General features: G+C 53.5%; 1 protein-coding gene across 4 annotated transcripts in view; it reads left to right on the top strand.

Annotated features, from left to right (window-relative positions):
* Window positions 1–21,135, top strand: part of LRRC20 (leucine rich repeat containing 20) — a 69,958-nt gene extending 48,823 nt beyond the window's left edge. Inside the window, exons 4-6 of one of the 4 annotated variants that reach the window (XM_081074527.1) lie at window positions 1,766–1,933; window positions 18,599–18,675; window positions 19,685–21,135. In XM_081074527.1, coding sequence (XP_080930653.1) covers window positions 1,766–1,933; window positions 18,599–18,675; window positions 19,685–19,762 — 323 coding nt within the window. In that variant the 3' untranslated portion in view covers window positions 19,763–21,135. Of the gene's footprint in view, window positions 1–1,765; window positions 1,934–18,598 lie in introns of all 4 variants that reach the window. The other 3 variants (XM_081074528.1, XM_081074525.1, XM_081074526.1) reach the window with 3 other exon arrangements.
* Window positions 21,136–21,883: the final 748 nt, after the last annotated feature.

Below are 21,883 nucleotides of genomic sequence, written 5' to 3'. Positions count from 1 at the left end.
ATTAAAAGATTTTATTAAGGGAAACTTACGCACGAGGTGTGTCTTGGGCGGCTGCAAGATGAAATGGATTCCCAGGCCTCTTTGCAAGTGCCAAAGAATGCGTAGGGTAAAGGGAGGAATCGTCACAGGTACGAGTACGTGAATGCTGCCAGGTACGGGAAGTGACTACATGCTTGACCAGGTCAGGACAACAGCCATTCCAGGAGCCAGCACACAGCAGGAGGCAGGGAAGGGGTGCAGCTTTATGTCAGAATGAACATCGATTAAGATCAGACAGTCTCTAAGGAGGGTTCGCAGAAAGCAACCTCCATTCTGGCCCAGGTCCAGCTTGTGGGACAGACAGTGGTCACGTCATGGAGTAATCTCTCTTCCACACACTTTCAAGCTGGCAATGCAGAACACTCAACCCCAAGCTCAGGGCCCTTCTGAGCCTGGCACCCTGTGTGACTGCACAGGTCACAGACCTGTGAAGCCAGCCCTGGGGGGAAGAGCTGAGGTCATTCTTCAGGTTACTTTGCATTTGTGAGCCTCAGGTTCCTTTAGGTCAGACAGGGTGGGGAGGCTTACCTGAGTCATGTAACGAAGGTGGGGCTCTGTAAGCTCACATGGGGATGGGGCCCGGAAACCAGCAGAAACTGAGGCGCTGGGGGGGACTCCCATGGTGGTTCTGCTTCTCTGTCTCCCCCATTCTCCTGTTGTCAGCTGGCTTCTCCTTCCTTAGGTTCCTCCCTAGTGTGTACTGAGCACCTACTATGTGCCGGACATTGTACAAAGCACTTTGCATACTTGTAAGCTTCCCAGCAGCCCTTGCGGTAATAGTAACAATACCACGTATGAATGCTTACTCTGTACCAGGCACTGATCCAACTGCTTTATCCGCGTTAGCAGATGTAACCCGCCAACAGCCCTATGAGGCAGGTATTGTTCGTAGTCCCTTTCTACAGATGAGGAAACGGAGACCTAATGGGGCTGAAAAACTATCTGAGTGATTTAGTGGTAGGTGTTACAGTTGGGGTTTGAACCCAAGCAGTAAGGCCCCAGGTCCCCCACTCCTAAGCCCTGAATTATACTACCGCCCTTACCTCCTACATTGACTCTTGGGTTTTGCCCGCCATCCCTTCCTTTTGCCCAGGGCCCCTGGCGGTGCCCCAGCTGCTCTCTATAGAACACAGCATTTCTGCTTCAGCCCCCACCATCCCAGAACTGCCATGGGGCCAGGTTCCCAACAGAGGGACTCCCACCAGTCCAGCTTACCTCCTCTCACAGGTCCCTGCACAGGTATCTGGTCAGCTATGGCTGGGCTGGGGAGCAAGGTCACGTGATATAGAAAGAACTTGACTGCCTCTGGTGGCTCCTTGAGCAGGAGGGCAGTGGGACGTGGTGTCCCTCAGATGGAGGGGTGAGGGGAGCTGCAGGTACGGGGAGCCTGGGCGTTGCCCGTCCTGACCTGTCCCATTAAGAACTGGAGTTGAGGCCTTGTCTTAGGGAGGAGCCAGCACATCCTGACCCATCGTCTAGGCTCAGGCTTCTGTTGGGAGAGCCTTCCATTCCAAAGCCGAAAGCATGGTGCCCTGCTGGAAATGACCTCCTGGGCAGCAGTGGGAGTTACCCCTCTCTTGCAAAAACAAACATGGAATCGGGTCCTGGGTGGGGAGAACTTCCCTTTGGCCTCGGGCTTCCTTGCTGCCTTCTTGGCCTGGGCAGCTGGCAGTGTGTTTCTAGGTCGATTCTCACCCTTCCTTCTCTTGTTCCCCCACGATGGCAGAGCTTCACCTGGAAGGCAACTTCCTGCACCGCCTCCCCAACGAGATCAGCACCCTGCAGCATCTCAAGGCCATTGACCTGTCCAGGAACCAGTTTCACGACTTCCCGGAGCAGCTCACTACCCTGCCTGCCCTAGAAACCATCAATCTGGAGGAGAACGAGATCGTGGGTGAGTGGACCCAGCCCCTCCGGCCCCTGCACCTTCCTCTGTCTGCAGTCTCTTCCTCTGAGCTCACTTTCCTGAGTGAGGCTCAGAGGATACAAGGCAGCGGCTCCGGAGTCAGACATTCACAGACGTCAGGGCAGGGCTGGGCTCGCTGGTCTGAGATGCCTGAACACGGCACTGGGCCCGGGAACGTGACTATGAGGCCCTGCCACCTGCCAGGGAGAGGCTGGGCACTTGCTTTTCGCCTGGCAGGTAGCAGCCCTCTGCTTTCCCCATGGTGAGTCCTGAACTAGCCGGGCCACCCTTGGGCCACAAGCTATCCGTCCGCATCTCCATCTGGTGGCCCAGGCTGCCTCTAAGACTCTTTAGCGTGGACCCTCTAGACATTTACTCCTACCTGAGTCCCTGGCTCTTCCTTCCTGGCTTTTTACAGTGAGCTCTTCACCATTAGCAAGCAGGGGCCACGAGACAGACATGTTTGGAACACCCTCTCTGTGCCTTATAGTACAAATACGCTTCCCCTAGGGGGCCAGAGGGTCTCCTGCTCTGGGTCAGAGGTGCGCGCCTTCTGCAGACAGCAGACCCCAGCAAGCCAGGGTGCACTGAGGCGGGGGAATTGTTCCTTTCCTCCTTTGCAGCAGTTATGTACCTGTCAGTCGCATAGGACCTGAGCAGCCTCTTCGTCTGCTGTCTCATCTCCCCGGGGAGCACCCAGCGTTCCCCGGGCGCCCAGGCTCCACCCCCTCAGCTGCCTTGGTGATCAGGAAGCCCGTGTCCAGCCCCATTTCACCCTCTCACGTTGCCTCCGATGTTGGCGGTGTTAATAATAACCCCCTTGAATGATGCTTTTATTTTCAGAAGCCCTTTCACAGCCATTATGCCATTTAAGTAAAAGCAAGAGCACTCTAGTGGTTTGGAGCTGCTCGGTGGAGAAGAGCCGGCCTCGTGTAGTGAGTGGTCAGCATCACACCCACCAGGGATACTAGCAGCAGGACTCTGGCCTGGCTGAGTGTGAGGTGGGACCTGCTAACCTAGGAGGCTCCGGGCCCTTTTGTTTATAGATGAGTAAACTGAGTCTCAGAGAGGTTATGGAAGACTCACATCACCTCTCTGAACCTCAGCTTCTTGTCAGCTTTCAAATCGAGGCTCTCCCTCCACCACCCCAGAAGGCGGCGTTTCCCCAGGCGGGGGAGCAGGGGCAGTGGGCACCTAGGCAGTACAAGAAGTGACTTTGCCCAAAGCGGGCAGTACAGGGTGGCACAATCCCCTTATTCATCCCCTCCCATAGGCTGAAAATAGCCCTCAGTAGCAACAGCCCCCAGAGCAAAGACTGGCTATTTCGGCTCATTCTCTCATATACATAGCTCTGCCTTTCTGCAGTGACAATACTAACTCTACACGTGGAAGTGTTTTACAGTTTACCAAGAATGCTCATGCACAGGCCGTGTCAACAGGGTACACGTCCCCATTTGACAGATGTAGAAACTGAGGTCCTAAGAGATTCCCCTAGCCTTCATGGCCAAGGGCCTGTCTCACACCTGGCCAGGTAAAAGAGACATCAGCCCCTGGGCTGTTTCCCAGTCAGTTCAAGCTGTGACCTGGGCCAGGCCTGGAGGACACAGAGATGCTGGAGACCGCCCCTGTCCCTGGTTTTCCCCAAGTGCCCAGCAGCTCCTGAAGACACTGGAGAGTCCCAGGGTATGCTGCACTGTGGAGGCCTTGGGTGTTCTCACCTCCCCCTCCAGAGGGAGAGAAGGGGCACATGGAGCTATTGTTGGAGTCTCTGTTTTCTACTTTTCCCTGATCCTTTCTTGTAACTTGGGTGGTTTGCTAATTCTCAGTTAATTACAAGATTCTGGGATAAGGGGTGGTCCCTCTATTTTCCAAAGGCCAGGCCACAGCCTTCATGGCCTGTTTGGAGGAGGAGGGCTGTAAGCATGAAGAGGTGAGGGCTGCACAGACCTTTATTATGGAAATAGCTTTGTAGCTGACCTCTTCCAGGATCTCATTGGGATAATTGCAGTATCGGCTTAGGACCCCTTATGGGCCTTATTTTTCTCCTTCAGAGCTCTCAGGGAATGTTGGAAACTTTTTTTCAAGAAATAAATGTGAGATCCATGAGTTCTTTTAAAGCTTACTTCGGTAAGTAGAGACCAGGCAGCTCCAAGTACCGGCCCCAAGTATAGTAGGAGACTCACTCTAGAGGGGCCTCCGTAGGACCTGCCTCTGGCCTGGCTCCAGGAAGGAAGACTGCAGGCTCTGCAAGCTCCTGGGAGCCGCGAAGGTCAGCTCCATTATCGTTTTTATGAGTAGTGCTACCAGCTCAGCTTCCTCCACTCTCTGGGCCAACACGTGGGGAGAGGAGAGAAGGGACAGGACCTCAGCAGGGCATGTAGGCTGGGAGAGACAGGGACATTTCTGTCTGCCTTTGACGCCCGCACAGGGAGGTGGTACCTGTTCTTGGTACTCCCCAGTGGCTCAATGCCCTCAATGTCACACATCTGGTAGCACGAGATGGCCTTGTGCAGACAGTCCTGCGGTCTTTGTGAGCGAGGTGGTCTCCGTGTCTTCTCATCTCTGGAATCACCCTGCTTCCCACTTCCACTCAGCACCGCGCATGGTGTCGGCATACAGCAGGCACTCCGTTAGGTGGGAACACTGTGCACAGCTGGAATTCCAAAGCCTGGAAGGCCCTCTGAAGAGACTGGGACACAACAGGGCGGATGGTGTCACGTGGCTGGTTATGACCCACTGGTGAGGTGTGAAGTCCAGTCAGTAGGCTGAGATGAGCGCGTGATGGAATGCATCACAGGTAGCATGTATACACGTGACTGGTATTCATCTTTTGTTATCGGTATCCATTGAGTATTGCAACTTTAATACAGTTTTTTCCTTTCTGAAAATGTGTAGGCAGTTTTGGGGCACTCTCTGTGTACATATTCTGGGTCATGATGTACAATGTATTTCTTACTGTGGGTCTTGATGAAAACATATTGAAAGCTACTCCCCTGAGTTGTCCCGCAGAGATCTGGGGGTCTAGTCTCTGCTGGCCTAGCCACCTGTGCCCTGGCAGCGCACACCCGTTTTTCTCTCCTGTCATCCCCACCCATGTCTCTGCCCACTGTGGCTGCCGTCACCTGCATCTTCTCGATGACTGATTGTTGGGGTGGAGTAAGGACAGACAGTGAGGCCCCAGCCGAGGGGATGGCCCCACTCACATGAGTGTGGAGCCAGGCAGATGGCAGGTTCAACGCTACTTGACTGTTTTAAACAGAGGAAGCTCTGGGGGAGCAGAAGTGGAAATAAAGCTTTGTTTGATCTAAAAAGATAAAAGTACACACACAGATGTCTCATCACCTAATAGCTGTGAATGCCTTGTACAGCTGCCCTGTAATCATCTCCTCTAATCTGCTCAAGCCTCTTTTCTGGATTGGGGGTATTATTTCCACTTCACAGCTGAGAAGAGAGGCTCCGAGAGGTTAAGGAGCCTGTACAAAGACGTGGTGGAGGCACCATTTGAACCTAGGTCTTTGGTGTTCCAGAGGCTGCCCGGTCTTCATCTGATGGAAGAGGAGGCTGTGGGTGTCTGCGGGGAGAAGCAGGTGCAGGGTGCCACATGTCTGGTAGGCACCTATAAACTCTTTGCCAAATCAAGTTGGCAGGTTGCAAGGGAATAGCTTTCCTGCATTGACCTCCCTCAGCCCTGGCAAGAGCTCCCCCTGGGAGGGGTCACACTGCAAGGCCTCATTAGGGGGCATTTTACAAGACGCTGATTAGCAAATACACTTCTGGGAGCTCCCTGCTTGCCACAGAAGGCGGTCAGCCCTGAAGGCAGGTCAAAGCAGAGAAGCTGGCCTCTTGCCCTCCTTCCCCTGCCCCATGCAGATGCCAGGCTCTGTTGGGGGTGTGGGCGGGGCAGGGGCTGGTCTAATATGATGTGGATTAGTAAATGGTATGCCTGTGTCCCCCGCACCAACAAGCTGCTCTGTCAGTAGCCTCTGCCCAAGCTGTAAATGTAACATGTGAAATCTGGCTGCTTGCATTTTTCGAGAGCCACCATTTTCCACCTCGTACCACTTGGGGCTTAGCCAAGCCCTGGTCCTGGTCAGCCGAAGGTGCCAGGCCTTACAGGAGGGACCCACTTCCAGGAAGAAATGAAGGGGAGATATGCCAAGGCCTCAATAGCTTTCAGAGGTCAGGCTATCCATCTGTCGACCCACCAGACCTAAATGGGACGGAGGAAATAGCAAATGGCCAAAACAAGTGTTTCTGGACGCAAGGCTCTGCATCCTGGCAGAACAGACAGTGGCATAGTGAGAGGCTTGGAACCCACGTCTCCTTCCTTCACCACATGCACACGTGATGAAGCATGCTTCTCTGCCGTTCCTGGTCCCACTCTTGGGTCTGGCGAGGAAGGGACTTGAGACAGGCACTTAGTAGCTGAGAAGGGGGCATGACCTCAATGGACAGCTTTCAAGCCTGGCAAGGCAGGGGCTGTCTGGGCTGGCAGGTCATTCATGGAGGACATAGTCAAACCCCTGGCACTGTCTCCTGCCCTTGGTTTGGTTGTCCCTCTGAGCACAGCCAGCTGGCAACAGCCTGAGCCTTACCCTCCCCTCCCCTCCCCCCAAGCATTGGGTGTCACAGTGCCCAGGGTGGCAGCTGCCTGTTTGCCACAGCAGACTCATGCCCTCTGCTTGGCACACCCTTGTCCAGTGCCCGCAGAGCGCCGAATTGTGCCCACAGCAGCAAGCAGTAGGTACAGGCATCAATCTGCTAACAAGCAACGTGGGGAGGTGACCATCAGACAAACGGTGCAGGGAGAACTTGCTGGCCATGGGGCCACGCTGAGGGAGAGGCCAGGGAGTAAACAAACAGGTTTCAACAGCAGTTCCTGCAAATTAAACATGGCCCCAGACATGAAGGGAAGGGAAGCTCCCGTTTGCAGCCCCTGCCCATGTGTCTGCCTGTAGGGAACTAGCAAGTTGGACCTCTGGGCAAATGACCTTTCACACACTTAGTCTCTGCCCGGATGGCATTCCCTGTGCCAACCACCACACGGTAATGCCTGGATTACCCAGACTTCCAATTATCCAGGATGCTGTTGGCACTCTGTGGGTAGCACGCACACAAGCAGCAAGAAAAGAAGTTCTTTGACATTTATGTCAAATAAAAGAAGATGCTTCCATGCTTGGTTAGCCAGCCAATCTCCAGTACTGCCTGTCGTGGGGACATGGTGGACGTGTCTCTGTCCAGAGTGCTGGAGAGCAGTCCCAGTGCTCTGAATCACGGAGCTCAGCCTTGCAAGGCCTTGTTCAGCGGATAAGAGACTTGCAGGGGCACGGACACAGACAGGGATTTAGGCTGTTGGGAAATGTTTATTCGTTCACCAGTTGTCATTTTTTCATTGAGTAGCTTGCTCTGTGCTAGACACAGAGATGGACAAAGCACAGTCCTCGTTCTCTCGGGGCTTGTGGCATGGTCAGTCACAGCCGCAGAGATTCAGTGACCATTTATGTCATGCCTGGATCTTCGCTAAGCATTGTTCAAGTGTGCTGTTGTTGAGTCCTCGTGACAACCTTATGAGGCAGGTACTGTTATTCCCCCCAGGTGAGGAAACTGAGGCACAGGGAAGTTAAATGACCTGGCACCTGGGCAGAGCCAGGGTTCCAACCCAGGCAGTCTCTCTCCAGAACCCCAACTATGCAAACAATGCCTTGCATAAGGAGAGATTTTCGCACAGAGCTGTAGGAAGCTAGGAAGCCACGGGAAAGTTGTGGCTGAAGCACGTCACTTTGGTTGAAGGAAACTTCCGTGGGATGAAGAGAATGGTGTCTGGTACGGAGGCAGGATTTCCTAAGCCACGCAGGCACTCAGCCTCGCTCCTGACGGCTCTGCCTGACGCATTGAAGCAGGTAGGCAGTATCCTAGGATGAAAGTGTAGTAGTTTCACCAGATTCTCTCATTAAGTCTCACCGGGAAGACCAGCGGTACTCAAACTAGCTGTACATTCAGATCATACAGGGGGTTTTTCAAACCCCCATCTTCAGACCACACTCCATGCCAATTCAATCAGAATCTCTGGTGGTGGGTTTCAGGCGTAATGATTTTTTTAAACTCCCCAGACAATTTCAATGTGCAGGTAAGATAGAACCACTGAGTTAGACCAGAACCTTCTGTCAACAACCACATTCCATCCCTGAAGAAGCTCCACCTCCCTCTCCCTCTCCTTCCAATGGCTGTCTGGTGTGGGATGAGAAGAACAACAGCCTGGCCATGAGAGCTGACAGTGGACAGAGGTGGGCTAGACTTGCCTCCTTCCCTCTGGGTGCCTCTTTTTCACTTACCTACTGTCCCCTGGGCCCTGGGCACGGTGTTCTGCTGCCCCAGTGCCCACAAAACCCCCTCTCCTGGTTTCCCTGTAACACAGCCTGCTTACTTGACATTTTCAGAAGGAACTTTATCAATAGCCAAAGGCAACAGGGAACATATAGATAGTAAAACAGTGGGCCAGTTCCCAAAGGACAAGTTTATGCCAAAGATTCCTTGTGTAAGAGATGAGGAGTTGGCCTGAGTTCCAGCACCTTTTGTTTGGGAGCTTGCAGTCTAGATACTCAGCTTGGCTCGCCAGTGGTATTGTATGCAGTCCGTCGATTTCAAGCTTACCTTGGTAGCTTGAAATTGGCCATTGTGGGAGTAGTTACACCATGAAAAATCACAAATGCTACAAATCCGGGTATTTTCCCCTCTAGGGAGCAGATTGTTAAACATTAGCCAGCACACCACTGGCTCAGACCCTCCCCACTCTTTTTTCTCTCCCGGTGTCCTGACCACCCCACCTTGCCCCCACCAACTAACTGCTTTTGTTTCCCAGAAGCTAGTTTCCCTGGCTGGGTCTTACCTAATTCATTCCCACCAGGGGGTTATCTTAGGAGCTTATCTTCTTTTCCAATTGTAAGGGAGGTATTCTTGCTCTAGCATTGATCTTAAACCTGAGCAGAAAGAATAGTGAATTGGTATCAGCAACTATAATTTCCAAGCACGAGAAGGATTTACAAAGGAGCCATTCACACGTCTGCCAGCCCCCAGGAAGAAGAGCCTTTAGGGGAGGCAATTACTTTTCCATCTGTATGTCCCGTCACCCCTCACTTCCAGACGTTGGACACACACAACACATTACATAGTTCTAGCGGTTCTAGTCCTCCAGGCAAGTGTTAGATACAGGCACGCCAACAGCTCCATGAGGGGGAATAACAGACACTTAATGAGAGACAGTGGCAGCGTGGTCTTTCTTTTCTGAGGCCCTCCCAGAGCATCTAAGGGAAGCGGTTGGAGGCCCTGAAAGAAGCCCAGAGCAGCCTGGGGCTGCGGGGCTGTAGGGATGCTGAGATACAGGGCCTTCCAATGACCCACGTGCAGGGGGGCAGGTGGAGGAAGGTGGAGGGAGAGCAAGGGACTCTAGCAAGGAGGAGGGATGGGCATAGGGAGCACAGACGAATCTGACTGGGAAGATAAATGCCAGGCTTGGGCCAGGTCATCTGAGTTACTTAGTTACTTATTGGTTGTCTCCAGAGCAGCCAATAAGACTGTTATTCCTGCAGAGAGTCATTATGGTCCGACTTTCATTGCATAGCAGATCCAGGCTGGGGCGTATGCAGGAGGTAAGGCTGTGGTGGGGGACCCCACTCGGTGCCCCTTTGCTGGCCAGCCTGGGGCGAGGAGGGATTTTATACCTCCGTAACCCCATTCTTTGTGGGGAGTGCTTTATGATCCCCTCTGCTGTCCGATGTGGCCCCCTGAGGCAGAAGGACTGTTTTAAAGACGAAAGGTTGGGGTTCAGAGACGTGAGAGGCCTGCCCAAGGTTGCAGGACTTTAAATGTCAGATCTGAGCTTAGGGCCTGGGTCTCTGGCCCTGCCCACTCTCCCAACTGGCCCCTTTCAGCAGGGGACTTAGAACTCCCTGTTCTGTACAACCTACTCTGAGGGCCACAGAACTCAGCTTGTAGGATTGTCAAGGGCATGCAGTGTCCTCTGTGTTCCTGAGGGCAGGAGCTATTTGTTTACTTCCTGTGCCACCCCCACCAGGACGCTCAGTCTTTCCAGGGCTCTGTGGGATTGGGGGAGGCTCTGTCACTGACCCCACCTGGCTTCCGCCAAGCCTTCTGAAGGCACAGACCGAGCTGTGAGTGAGGGACGTGTCTATGCGTGTGGCCCAGGAGCCTTCTTGCTCCAGGCATGATTTCCTATCCTGCCAGGTTACCATAGTGTGCCTGCTTGTGTCCTGTGGCATTTAGAAGAGCTGCACGAAACTCAGCTCAGCTTAGCACCGTCTCCTTGATGTTGGTTGTTTTGGTCTCCAGGCACCAAGAGCTGCGTCAAGGCTGAGGTGTGGGGGCCAGCTCTGGCTGTGGGGCCGGCCTCGATTCTCAAGCATGAATGTGCCTGCAGCCCCCCGGGGGGAGGCGAAGGTGGCTCCTAGGTGCCACCCACAGGCCTAACACACTAGGGCTGGCACTGCCTCTGCATCTTTCCCGAGTATCCCAGGTGTCATTATAAGGAGGTGTTCTGAAGGTGTAGGCACACACTCCCTGGCCAGAACCTCTTGGTGACGGAGGCAGAGAAGCTGGAGGGTCCTGAGAAATCGGGCATTTCTGGCCAGAAAGAGATAGTTCAGGGGAGAAGTGGGTCAGCCAGGCATGCGTGACCTCTCCAGGACACTCCAGCTTGGGGAGGGTAAGGGCTGCCACTATTGATTTCCAAGAGGCCAAGGAAGCCAAAGCTTGAGCCCGGGGCCACCAGGTTGGCGAACCTTGAATCCCAGTTCCACAAGGGACCTTCTGTGTCGTGGGCCCAGCCCATGGCTGGTCTCGGCTGGGTCACCTCTGTGCACAGAAGCTCACTCAGTGCCCCTTACCACTTCCCTGGCCCAGGCCCCTGCTCCCCTCAGTCAGCATCCTTTTAGACTATGGGCAGCACACGTGTGAAGTCACTGTGTTTTCTTATCTTGCCTCTAGCTGGCCCCACTGGCCTACAAAAGTTTGCCAGTCAGCAGTGTTAATGATTAGTGAAGGGACATCAAGTGACCTTGCGGAAGTACTTTTCTCTTAAGTGCTGCCTACTCTGATTCTGGTATGATCGATTACACTTCCACAGATCTATGTAGGGGGCAGTTTGGAAGGCTCTCTGCAGGAGGAGGAGGGCGGGATCCACCTGCCCGTGTGGGAGGAGGGTCACACAGGAAAGGGTCATTGACTGCGTCCTGGTGAGATGACAGGAACCATCAGTGGACTGTGTCCCACCTGCGCCAGCATTTGTGGTGTTTAATCCAGATGGGGGGCTTCACCCCTGCCGTGGGTCAGGATACCAGGCTTCACAACATAAGTCCATCGCCACCAACAGACACTTGGGGCCACGGGAAAGTCAAAAGAATATTATTCTGGCTTCAGGAAGGAATTCTGGAACCTCACATCCTATATTCTACAGTCACAGGCTGAAAGAGATGAGGTAACCCTGGAATGTCTTGTGAACTCAAAGCCTCTAATTGTCTGTAATGGGGAAAGTTGCAGTGAACCCGAATGACCAGCAGCAGAAGTGGGAGCCTAAGCGGTGTCCCTCCGTGCCGTGGACTAGATGCAGCCATAATAATGTCACTGACTCGTCACCTTGAAGATGTCGACAGTGTCTCATCAGGGAAAGTATGTTATGGCACGGTATCCGGGAGGCCGTTTTTGAAATATAAATATGTGTATGTGTGAATGTACATGCATATTAAACAATTAATATGAAATATTAATTAAAAGAAATCATTGGAAAGGCCATAGGCTAACACATTAAGAGTGATTAGTTCTAGAGGGTAGGGTGTGGGCGATTTGATTTTTGCTCATCGATATTTTTTCATTTTCTAAATTGGATTTCTAGTGCTAAAGGGCCAATGTCCTATCACCACGTTGGTCCACAGAGACCTGGCCCCTGCTGGCAAACACATAGAATGGGGCAGGGCCAGGGGAAGGGCCACAGAGTTCTTTAATAAAATGGTGTTGACGGTGGGTCTACTGTGTGCCCAGCTCAGGGTGGTCCTGAGCCTGAAAGAACGTCTGATCTAATTCAGGAGGTAAGACATTCATTCATTCATTCATTCATTCATCTGGCACTGTGCTACGTACTGCACTTATGGGGGTAAACAAGGTTTTCACAGGTTTCAGAGCATGCTTCATGGTACAAGACTGGTGTAAAGCGTGATGGGAGTTTGGATAGGGACCGAGGGGAGTGACAGAGGAGGTGGCCTTTGAGCTGGGATTTGAGGATCAGCAGGCCATTGCTGAGTGACGACGAGGGCATGGCCCATGGGAAAGGGGAGGGCTGAGTCTCCTGTCCAGATGGTCCCAAGTCCAGAGGCCTGGCTTCTGTTCCCACCCTGCTGCCCATGTGCCAAGTGGCCTTGGGGAAACTTATTTAAACTCGCCGAGCCTCAATTTCCCCACCCACACAGTGCAGATCATGGCCCCTCCTCCTCTCCCCTCGCCAGCCATCTTCCCCTCTGGTCAGGATGCTGCGAGTATGAACAGTCTTTAAGCTTTCGCTGGAAACGCTGGGTTGGCCTCTTGGGCTTAGCACCTGCCGGCTTGGCTGTTTCAAGTTGTTGATTCTGCCAGTTTTGACACAGTCTAGTGGCTCCCTTGCTCCTGCCTCTAAGCAGCTCAAACAACTTTAGCAGTGAAATCAGGGGAAAGAGATTCACTTAATCTCCTCTCTGCACCTGAGAAGGCTATCATTGTCCTTCAGCAGCGTGGTGAGGAAAACAACGCAGACCCTGGAGAGGCCAGCTCAGTGGTAGATGTGAAAATGACAGGCTGAGAATTCAAGCAGTTCTGCTGTCGCTAGGCCTGGAGTCGCAGAGACTTGCTCCAAGGCTGAGCTGCAGCTGGTCTTCATGCCGTACAAGCAGGGGCGTCACAGAGAGACTCCTCCCACTCGTGAGCAGTGGCCACTCTGCAGGCTGCTGGCCTCCCTGGCTCAGGGGTGGAGGAGTCAGAGTTCAGAGAGAGAAAAGTCCTTAGCCACCTCCTAGTTCAACCCTCTCTGGAGAAACTGAGGCAGAACCAGTGATCCCCAGTGGCAGGTGGGGAGATGGTTTGATCATCGCTCTGAGCTTCAGCCCCCATCTCTGAAGTGAGGCCGTATTCACAGCTGATGTTGTGACGCCCTCAGCCCAGGGTCCAGCCCTGAGTGAGTTGCACCTTGAAACCTTCCTGTCGTGATCACATTTTGGGAACTGAGGGGCCAGAGACCGAATATGGCCTTGGCCTTGCCCCTTGGTGTGGTGGGATGAAGCAACGCAGAGGGGTTTGGGGTTCAGGAACTATCGAGAACTGTCCTGCCTCCAGCACTTCCTGGCTTGGTGACCTCCAGCGCTTCGGCAAAGAGAAACCAGAGCTGAACAATAGTTTAAAGCAAGACAAATAGATTTTACTCCGGACTGCTGAGGCAAGAGAAAAGAGACCTCAGAATAGAACCTGGCTCAATTATAAATACAGCGTGGGCAATTGGAAATTTATAGCCAAGGAGTGGAGGTTAGGGGGTGTCAGTGGATAGAAAATTACTAAGAGGAAAACCATCATGGGTAAGGGGAGATTCTGGCTAAATGATTTCACAGGATTCTTGCTGAAGGTAGACCAGGGTGAGCAGACATCACCTCGCAGGTGGTGGAAGGTCAGGAACCTGATTAGACGTATGAGGATGATCACATACTGAGGGCTGAGGATTCTGGCTTATTACAAACACAATTCAACGGAGTACATTTTAAAGATCCTATCGTCTTTCTTCAACGATTCCAATCTAGCAGCGAGAAAGGAGCTCCAAGGAACTGTACAGAATTAAAGACCTAGGCAGAGGGGAGTGGGAACAAGGAAGGTATTGCAGGCAAGAAAAGTGGGTTGGTTATTGCGAAGGTACTTTCCTTTAGGGGATGGCAGGGGTCCACCAGGCAGATGACCTCACTAGTGCCCATCGGGTGATTCCTGATTGACTGGTTTAAGATTTCATTTCTGGGAGAGCTGAAACTGTAAGTTTAGTCTCAGTGTGGTGATATGGGGCTCAGCATAAGCAACTCCATTTGGGGCCTGTTGTTAACAGGCTAAACCAACTTAGCAGGTTTCTGGCTAAAATGGACAAGGAAAGATGAGCACGGAAGTGCAAAATTCTGGCCTGGTTGAAAAATTCAGGGAAGCCAGAGTAGAGTCAGTGAATCTTTGTCAGCACCGAGAATCTGAGGCTCAGTTTCCTCATCTGCAAAATGGGTCATTGTGAGGAACCATCCAGTGCAGGGCCTCAAATATCCATCCCTAGAAGCAGCCTTTTTTGCCAGGCCCATGTAGACAAGGTACAGAAGCTCCCTGGGCCTCGATTTCCTTCCGCGTCCCATGGCAGTTGTAATACCCCGTGAAATGATTTTGCCTCTTAAAACCCCAGAGCAGGGGGTATTCTTATACGGGCTGTCAGTGGCAGAGGGAGTGATGTCTGTCCCTCCTGCCCCCTCCATTGACTGTGCTGTTGGCCGTGGCCATTGCAAGCTGCTGCTGCTGTGACAAAGGTGAAGGTTCCATTTAGCCCTTTTCTTCTCAGCCATTATTAGCAGGGAGCTTGGGGACCCCGCTCCCATGGAAAGAGCCAAGAACTGCCATGGGCAGCCCCTACCTTCAGCCCCCACTCCGGGCCCAGTGAGGGACAGAGAAGAGCTGAGGCTGGCAGCTACCTAATGGGACATTAGCAGACCAGTGAGCCCAAGAGAAGGCAAAAGGAGGGGGGAGGAACTGATATCAGTTGTTCTTGCTTTGCCTCCCCTCCCAGAAGCAATATCTGCTCCTAACCCCACATTCTAGAAACAGACTTGTCGCTGTTGTTTTTGCCTCCCCGAGCCTCCACGTTTGCCTTGGGCTCTGAATCCCTCACTGCCACCATGTGTCCTCTCATCTGTCATGTCAGTTCCTGCCGCAGGACAGGTGATGACCAGCCCCACTTGCCACCCTGCAGCCGATCTTCTTGCTTGTGACCCAACTCCCAGCCACCTCACAGCCTGGCAACTCCCCAGCTGCCCAGAATGTCTTTTTGTGCCCACCATGGTGTGTGCCAGGTATGGCGTTCTGCTCTTAGCACTCAACGTCAAGGACTCTGCCCTCAGGAGCTTAAGAGTTTCTTGTGCTCCCAGGGCATGCCAAGGGACTGGGCCCATGGTCTGACGACCAGAGCCCGGCCCTCAGGGAGCTCAGAGCCAGGTCACCCCAAGGTGCTAAGGGAGGGCAGACTTGAGTGGGGGTTTGGCTGCCTGTTCACGAGGCCCAGGGAAGCCTACACATCGCTCCTCTCTGCTCTAATCGAGTGTGCTCCATCTCAGCATCAGCCTGGCTGCCCAGTAGCTGGGTGATTGGGCCAAAGTTGCTTCCCCCGACTGCCTCAGTCTCCTCAACTTCTTCCCAGCTCTGATGGTCTCTCTGCTATGGTCTATACCGCCCCGCGCCAGCAATCCATGAAAATGAGTACCTCGAGGGCCCTTCCAGTTGGTACTCTCAGCTGAAGCCATGTCCAGGGCTTCTGACCTCCTGTGAGGGGTGGTGAGGGGCTTAGGACTTACAGCGCTTTCAGGAGACGTCTGAGGCTTGACACCATTTTCCTTTCCACATGACCTTACATCCAGGCATCTCAGTGGTGAAATCTGGCTGAGACGTCGTTGGCCAAGTTCTGTGTCTTCCTGCTCAGAAGTTGGGGCACGTTCTCTGGGATTGGGGTAGTGCTCAGCTAGTGTGCTCGGTGCAGGCACCAGACAAGCAACGGGGAGCAGGGGGCCCTCCACTTGTGGAGTGTGTGTTGCTAGAGCACTGAGCTGGCATACTGCGTATAGTTGTCTTATTGATTTCTCACTGCCTCCCTGTAAAGTAGGCAGAGTGACCCTCATTGTACAGGTGAGAAAGCTGAGGTTCACAGATCCCATCTAGGGCAACAGAGACACTGGAAAAGCCATTCTGATCATCTGACTCCAGAGCTCTGTTCAGCGTCTTAGCCAACTGTCCCTGTGCAATGTTACATGAAGTGAAGGGTCTAGGAGTGTTCGCCTGAGGCATGTGGTGGTTACTGGGCTCCAAGTCTCAGAAGAGTTTTGTCGTGGACAAGAAGGGACACGTCTGTTCTGCACTGTGACCCAGAGCAGAACCAGGAGGCATGGAAGATTCTAGAACCAATCTGATAACATCTCCAGGAAACCCTTTCTCTCAGGGCAGATTAGCAAGGAAGTGCCTCTCATGGGGACCTCAGAGATTCTGTGATTCTGTGCCCCTGCCTTCTGTTGGAGGTGGAGTCCCTGGGCATTGAGAAGGAGCTGTTCCTGGGTGGGGAGCCCAGAGAGCTGTGAGCATCCTAGTCAGGGGAAGCCAGACACTCCTGGGTACCAGGGTGTCCTGCAGAAAGACTGTTTTCAATCTCCCATAACTAAGGGAACCCCTTAGAGTGTCCTCACAGTTGGTGGAGTGTATGCCAGGCTGGAGAGCCGTGTGGGAGGTGGAATGAAGAGCACAGACCCTGGAGCCAGCAGGCCTGGCTTCATATCCTGGCTCCAGCACTTCCTACCTGTGTGACCTTAGCAAGTTACTTAACCTCTCTGATCTTCATTTTCCTCATAAAATGGAGATAACAGTACTCCACTTACATGGCTATTGTGAGGATTAAAAAACTACATGTAAAGAGCTTAAATCAGCAAGCACTCGACACGTGTTAGTTAAACAAAAAAACTATTATCCACAACAATGTGATCCAAAACTGAGATGCTGGAGACCCAAATCCTTGCAAACTCCAACCTTGCTAGGAACATCTTGGGCTGCAGCCTTGAGGAGAAGAGGCCCCTGGGAACTCCCCTGGGTGCTGAATCATCTGGCAGTTCAGGTTGAAGCCTTTGTTTGGGTTGCTTTCTCCCCTCCCATCCCCACCTGACCCAGCTGGCCTTGGACACTGTGGAGCTCGCTGTGAGCCAGCAGGCAGCAAACTGGGCAGGAGCTGTGTGCCCTTGAGTGTCAGTCTTTTCTGAGCCTCAGTTTCCTCATCCGTAAAGTGGGCAGAGGAGCATTTGTGCTGCTCTACCCCCATGGCTATGGGGAGGGTAAAATAATGGAAGTGCTTTATAAACTTGGGTGGCATGCACATATGAGGAACTATCCTGAGCTAGTGGCCTTCCATTCCTTCTTCCAGAGGAGCTAGGGGGTAGGTACACATTCCAGTTACCAAACTCAGAGGGGAGGAGTGTTTCTGTCTTCAGGGGATGCAGTTGGGGCTCTTTCCAGCAGCCCAGTGTGGGCGCTCCTCACCCTCTTCCAGGTACTGCCTGCCGTTCACTGCAGAGCTTCAAGGCACAGGAAGAGAAGGACACTGCTTCTCTTGTGTGTCACTGAAGGTTAGGGGCTCAGTGTCTGTCAGCCTGGACGTGGGGGCAGGAAAGTCCAGGCAGCCTCTTTTGAAAGCCCTGGGGCAGCAGGATGACTGGAGCTTCTAGTTGACTCAGCAGGAGTTCTAGACAGCAGTCAGATGAATGAGGTATCCATGTATATAGCCTTCAACAGAGCAGTCAACCCTAATCCTGGGCATACCTCCAGAGACAGTGTCATGCTAGCCCTTCAGGACAGATGGAGGCTACCCGGGTGTCCATCACTGACAGAGCAGCGAGACAGAATGTGGTGGGGACACAGGATTAGGGTCTGGGCAACAGTCAAAAGCAAACAGGTCAGACATACAGGGAGCCTCGTGGGTGGATTGTAACATTGGGTTTGGTCATTAGCAGCATTTAGTATCAGGCACCGATACCCTCCCTACTGAGAGGAAGCAGGACTTCCTGATGGCTGATTCCACGGCTGGGGCGGTGAAGGCTGGAGATGAGCCTTACTGGAAAATAAGGAAATGTATCCAAAAAGTGCCAGGGGCATGTTAAGAGTCAACTGGAGCCAGATCGAAGGAGCTCCCACTGATCAAAGATGGGACAATTTGAGCACCAAGGTAATTAACTACAGTAATTAATTGTAAACCATTAGAAACATTGATGATAAATAGATAAGTGAGAGAGAAGGGAAGGCTGGTGCGTAGAGGAATGCTGAGGGGTGCTGGAGTTGGAAAGTCATTTTATAACCACCATAAAGAGCAGATCAGGCAAGAATCATCGGTGGATGTTAAATCTAGGGGCGCTGGGTACTACACTTAGAGGAGAAGCAGAATATGTGCACGCTTTTAAAGTATGCCCCCACATTTTGTCCATCATCCACTGATGGACAGTTGGCTGTTGTGAATGGTGCTGCTGTGAACCTTTGTGCACAAGTATTTGAGGGCCTGTTTGCAATTCTTTCAGTTCTACTCAGGAGTGGAATTGCTGGGATACATGGGGATTCTACGTTTAACTTTATTTTTCAGGATGCTTTTCTGCATGTGTGTGCAGTGCCCTGGTGGACCCTGATGGCCCGTCACCTGGGGCTGGGCGGCTGGGCGCCAGGAGCTGAGCCCACGTGTGGTGGGGGGGTGGAGAGCAGCTCCCATCGTGTGCTCTGGTCTCCCAGGCAGCCAAGTGTCTCCATCTTCCGGTTCCATCGTCCTTCTCTGCCTGCTTGGCCCCGGGCCCCTAACCTGCCCTCTCTCCCCGACAGATGTGCCCGTGGAGAAGCTGGCCGCCATGCCCGCCTTGCGTACCATCAACCTCCGTTTCAACCCACTGAATGCTGAGGTGCGCGTCATCGCCCCGCCACTCATCAAGTTTGACATGCTCATGTCTCCGGAGGGCGCTCGGGCCCCCCCACCTTAGACCTCCCTCCTCATGCCCACCCAGCAAGGGACAGAAGCCACCTGGCCTGGCACCCTGAGGGGAGGGAGTCCCATGGGACCATGGGAGGCGAAGCTTGGGGGCTGGGGGTGGGTGGGCCGAACAGCATTTGGTGGGAAGGGGTGCAGAGGTCCAGGGTCGGTAGCTTAGAGCAGTAGTGGGCCCTGGAATGCCCAGGGGGAGAAGGCACGGCAGGGGCTGGAGCCCAGACGCTGGGCTCTCACAGCTTCTCTGCAAACTTGGGCAGACCCCCACCTTCTCTGAGTCTTGTGATTTGGGGAGGGGGCGGCGATGCGGGGCCTTTGTCACCTTTGGGCTCCTTGGAGGCTTTTTAGAAAACACATGCCTATAAGTTACCTTCAGATCCTCGGGTACCTTCTGAGCCCATGGCTGAGGATCGCTGAGCATTTTCTGGCCCCTGTGGGCTGAGGCCTTGTTTCTAGGGCTGAGAGCCAGTCACTCACCTGAGAGGAATAGAAGACAACCTGCATCTATTTATTGCTTCCTAAGAAGTGACCTGACTGAGGCCTTTCACAGTGCCCCATTCTCAGCCCAGTGGGTCGCTGGATTGGCGGGAGCCTGAACTAGGAGTCATGGGAATGTGGCAGAGAGTATGGCCTGACACTATAGCAGGGCTGACAACGAGTGTATAGGAGCCCAAGGACCATCAGGCCAGGAAACTAGAGAGCAGATCAAAGTGGCTCTATCTTCCCTGGTAATTAAGAAATCTCTGGGGTGAGAAGTTCTGAGTGCTCCATCCCTCCCTCAGGAGTGACCAGGTGTGCCTGGTATCACCCCTTGAGTCACAGAAGAGGTGGCCCAGAGAAAAGCAAAGCCATTTGCACCAATGCCACCCTCACCACAGTCTTCCTCTGGCAGCGATCTGGCTGCCTTGTCATTGTTCCACCTGCAGGCAGAAAGCACTGTGATGGGCCTTTGGATCTGTAGCCGGCCAGCTCCCAGGCTACCCCCAGAAGCCCTGAGAACCTAGTCATTTCTAGGTCCTCCACGGAGTCAAGGGTGTGGCCAGGCAATAGGGTGACCAGCCATCCCTGTTTGCTCTGGACGTGGGACTTTCAGTGCTGACATGGGCGCAGCACCCAGCAAACGGAGACAACCAGTCGCTCTACCAAGAGAGGGCCGAGGGCTTTTTCTTCCTGACAACATCTGTGGTTGGAGAACCCCTGACCGTTTGATTCCTCAGGCACCTACCTCCCACTTTCTCATCTGTGGAGCAAGCAGATCAGAGCCCACCTCGTCCAGACTTTTGTCTGGGAGAGACACCTGAGGCCCCAGGACTTGGCACGAGCCAGGCCACCCAAATCTGACATCCGTGGACCAGTGGCCACTCTTTACTCCTAGAACTAAGCTGTTCAGAGCCCAAACCACCGCTCAGAGCAGAACCCTTTCTGAGAATGCTCTCCTTCCTTTCCCCTTCCCAAGCCCTGGGGCTGCCGCTGCCCAGGCCTCCCGTCTCTTGGCAAGAAACAGGCAGGTTGGTCGATCATTGACGTGTCCCTGAGCACTTGGTGTCCCAAGAGATGGCTTGTTTATTCTGCTCATCTCCCAAGGCCTGGTTGGTCAAGCTCTGAGAATCGTGTTTTCAGGGTGAGGGGGCCACACAAGATCCCTAGGGCTACTGAGTTCAGCTGGGGGCAAGCAGCGGCTGCCGTTTAGCCCAAACTGGCCTGGCCCCATTCACCCTGTGTCCTGGAATGGGGTTTCTCCTTGTTGTAGAAGGGGTGCACTTTCCTGATACACGCAAAGGCATTTGTGGCCAGAGCCTGGCGACTCAGTGTGGTCCGTGGGCCGGCAGCACTGGCCTCCATAGGAGCTTGTTAGAAATACAGGACCCCACGCCCCACCCGAGACCTCTGAATCGGAACCTGCTCTCCAGAAGAGCCCCAGGTGATTCGTACAAGCACATTACCTTTTGAGAAGCAAGGGCCTGGGGTGGCCCTGGGGACGTCCCGAGAGTGGAGAGTGGAGGTCCTCAGATTTCCCCCAGCACCACCAGGGCTGAGTCTGTGCCCCCCAAGACCCACGGCCTCTTAGTTCTTTTCAGAGTCTGCGTGCAATCCCAGCGAAGGCAGTGGCTGGAAGTCACCAGGAGATGAGGGTTGGCTTTGCCTGGCCTTCTGGACCTGCCTTTCTGGTGAATTCCACATGCCAAGCTGCTGCTTCTCCGGGTCCTCACTTCAGGCCCTTTCAGGGGGTTGCTTCTGGAAGCTGTTTTCTACTCTGCTTGGAGAGTGTGCCCTGGCCTCTCTGGGAAAGCTCGGGCTGGCAGAGAAGCCCCAGATCAGAGCCCACAACGCGAGTGAGCCCTTAGCTTCAGTTGGCAATAAAGAATGCGTGGGTTTCACCTGCCTGGTTGGTGTTTGATTCTCTCGGCACAGACCTCTCAGAACTGGGTGTCAAACCCACCCCCCTGCAAAGAGGAGGGGCTGCCCTCTTGTTGAAAGCTATCCTAGGCTGATACTCGGTATGAGGCACAGGTGGGCGCAGGTGCAGCCAAGAGGAACTGACGCATGGCCTAGAGCCGAGCTGCTGCTGGGCCACCACATGTCGGCCCTGGGGAGACCCGGACGCCTGGGAAAGGAGGAAGGGGCCTGCTGTGCCCCAGGTTTTCCCTTGCCGATGCTAGAAATGGCAGCCTCAGTAACTCATTCCTCAGGGTCTGTGGTTCTCACTGGGGTCGCTGGACCAGCAGCACTGACGTAACCGTGAAGCTGGAGAGACTCGCAAACTCTCGGTCCCACCCCAGACCCACAGAATCAGACCCTGGACCAGGGCCCAGCACTGTGTTAACAAGCCCTCTGGGTGTTCTGATGCAAGTTAGATGTCTGCTCCTGGGTTCAAGGTTCAAGTCAGTTTTTGTTTTCTAAATCTGAAAGGCCAACCTGAGTTGGCCTTGGGTTTTAGGCCAACACTCCATTATTTTTATTTAACACACAGAGCTTCGTGGTACCAGACAGTGTCATGTTAGAGATAGTAACTTATTTAATCCCCGTGACAATGCTAGCTAGCTCTGTGAGGCGGACAAAAGACTTTTCCTCTCTGGCCCCATTTCCTGTCTGTGAAGTGAAAGGGCTGCATGGGGAGAACCTGG

The sequence above is a fragment of the Rhinolophus hipposideros genome, assembly GCF_964194185.1.
Source record: "Rhinolophus hipposideros genome assembly, chromosome: 15".
In the NCBI taxonomy this organism is placed as follows: Eukaryota; Metazoa; Chordata; class Mammalia; order Chiroptera; family Rhinolophidae; genus Rhinolophus; species Rhinolophus hipposideros.
The sequence above is the reverse complement of the archived record's forward strand: the minus strand, read 5'-3'. Positions and strand labels throughout refer to the sequence as shown.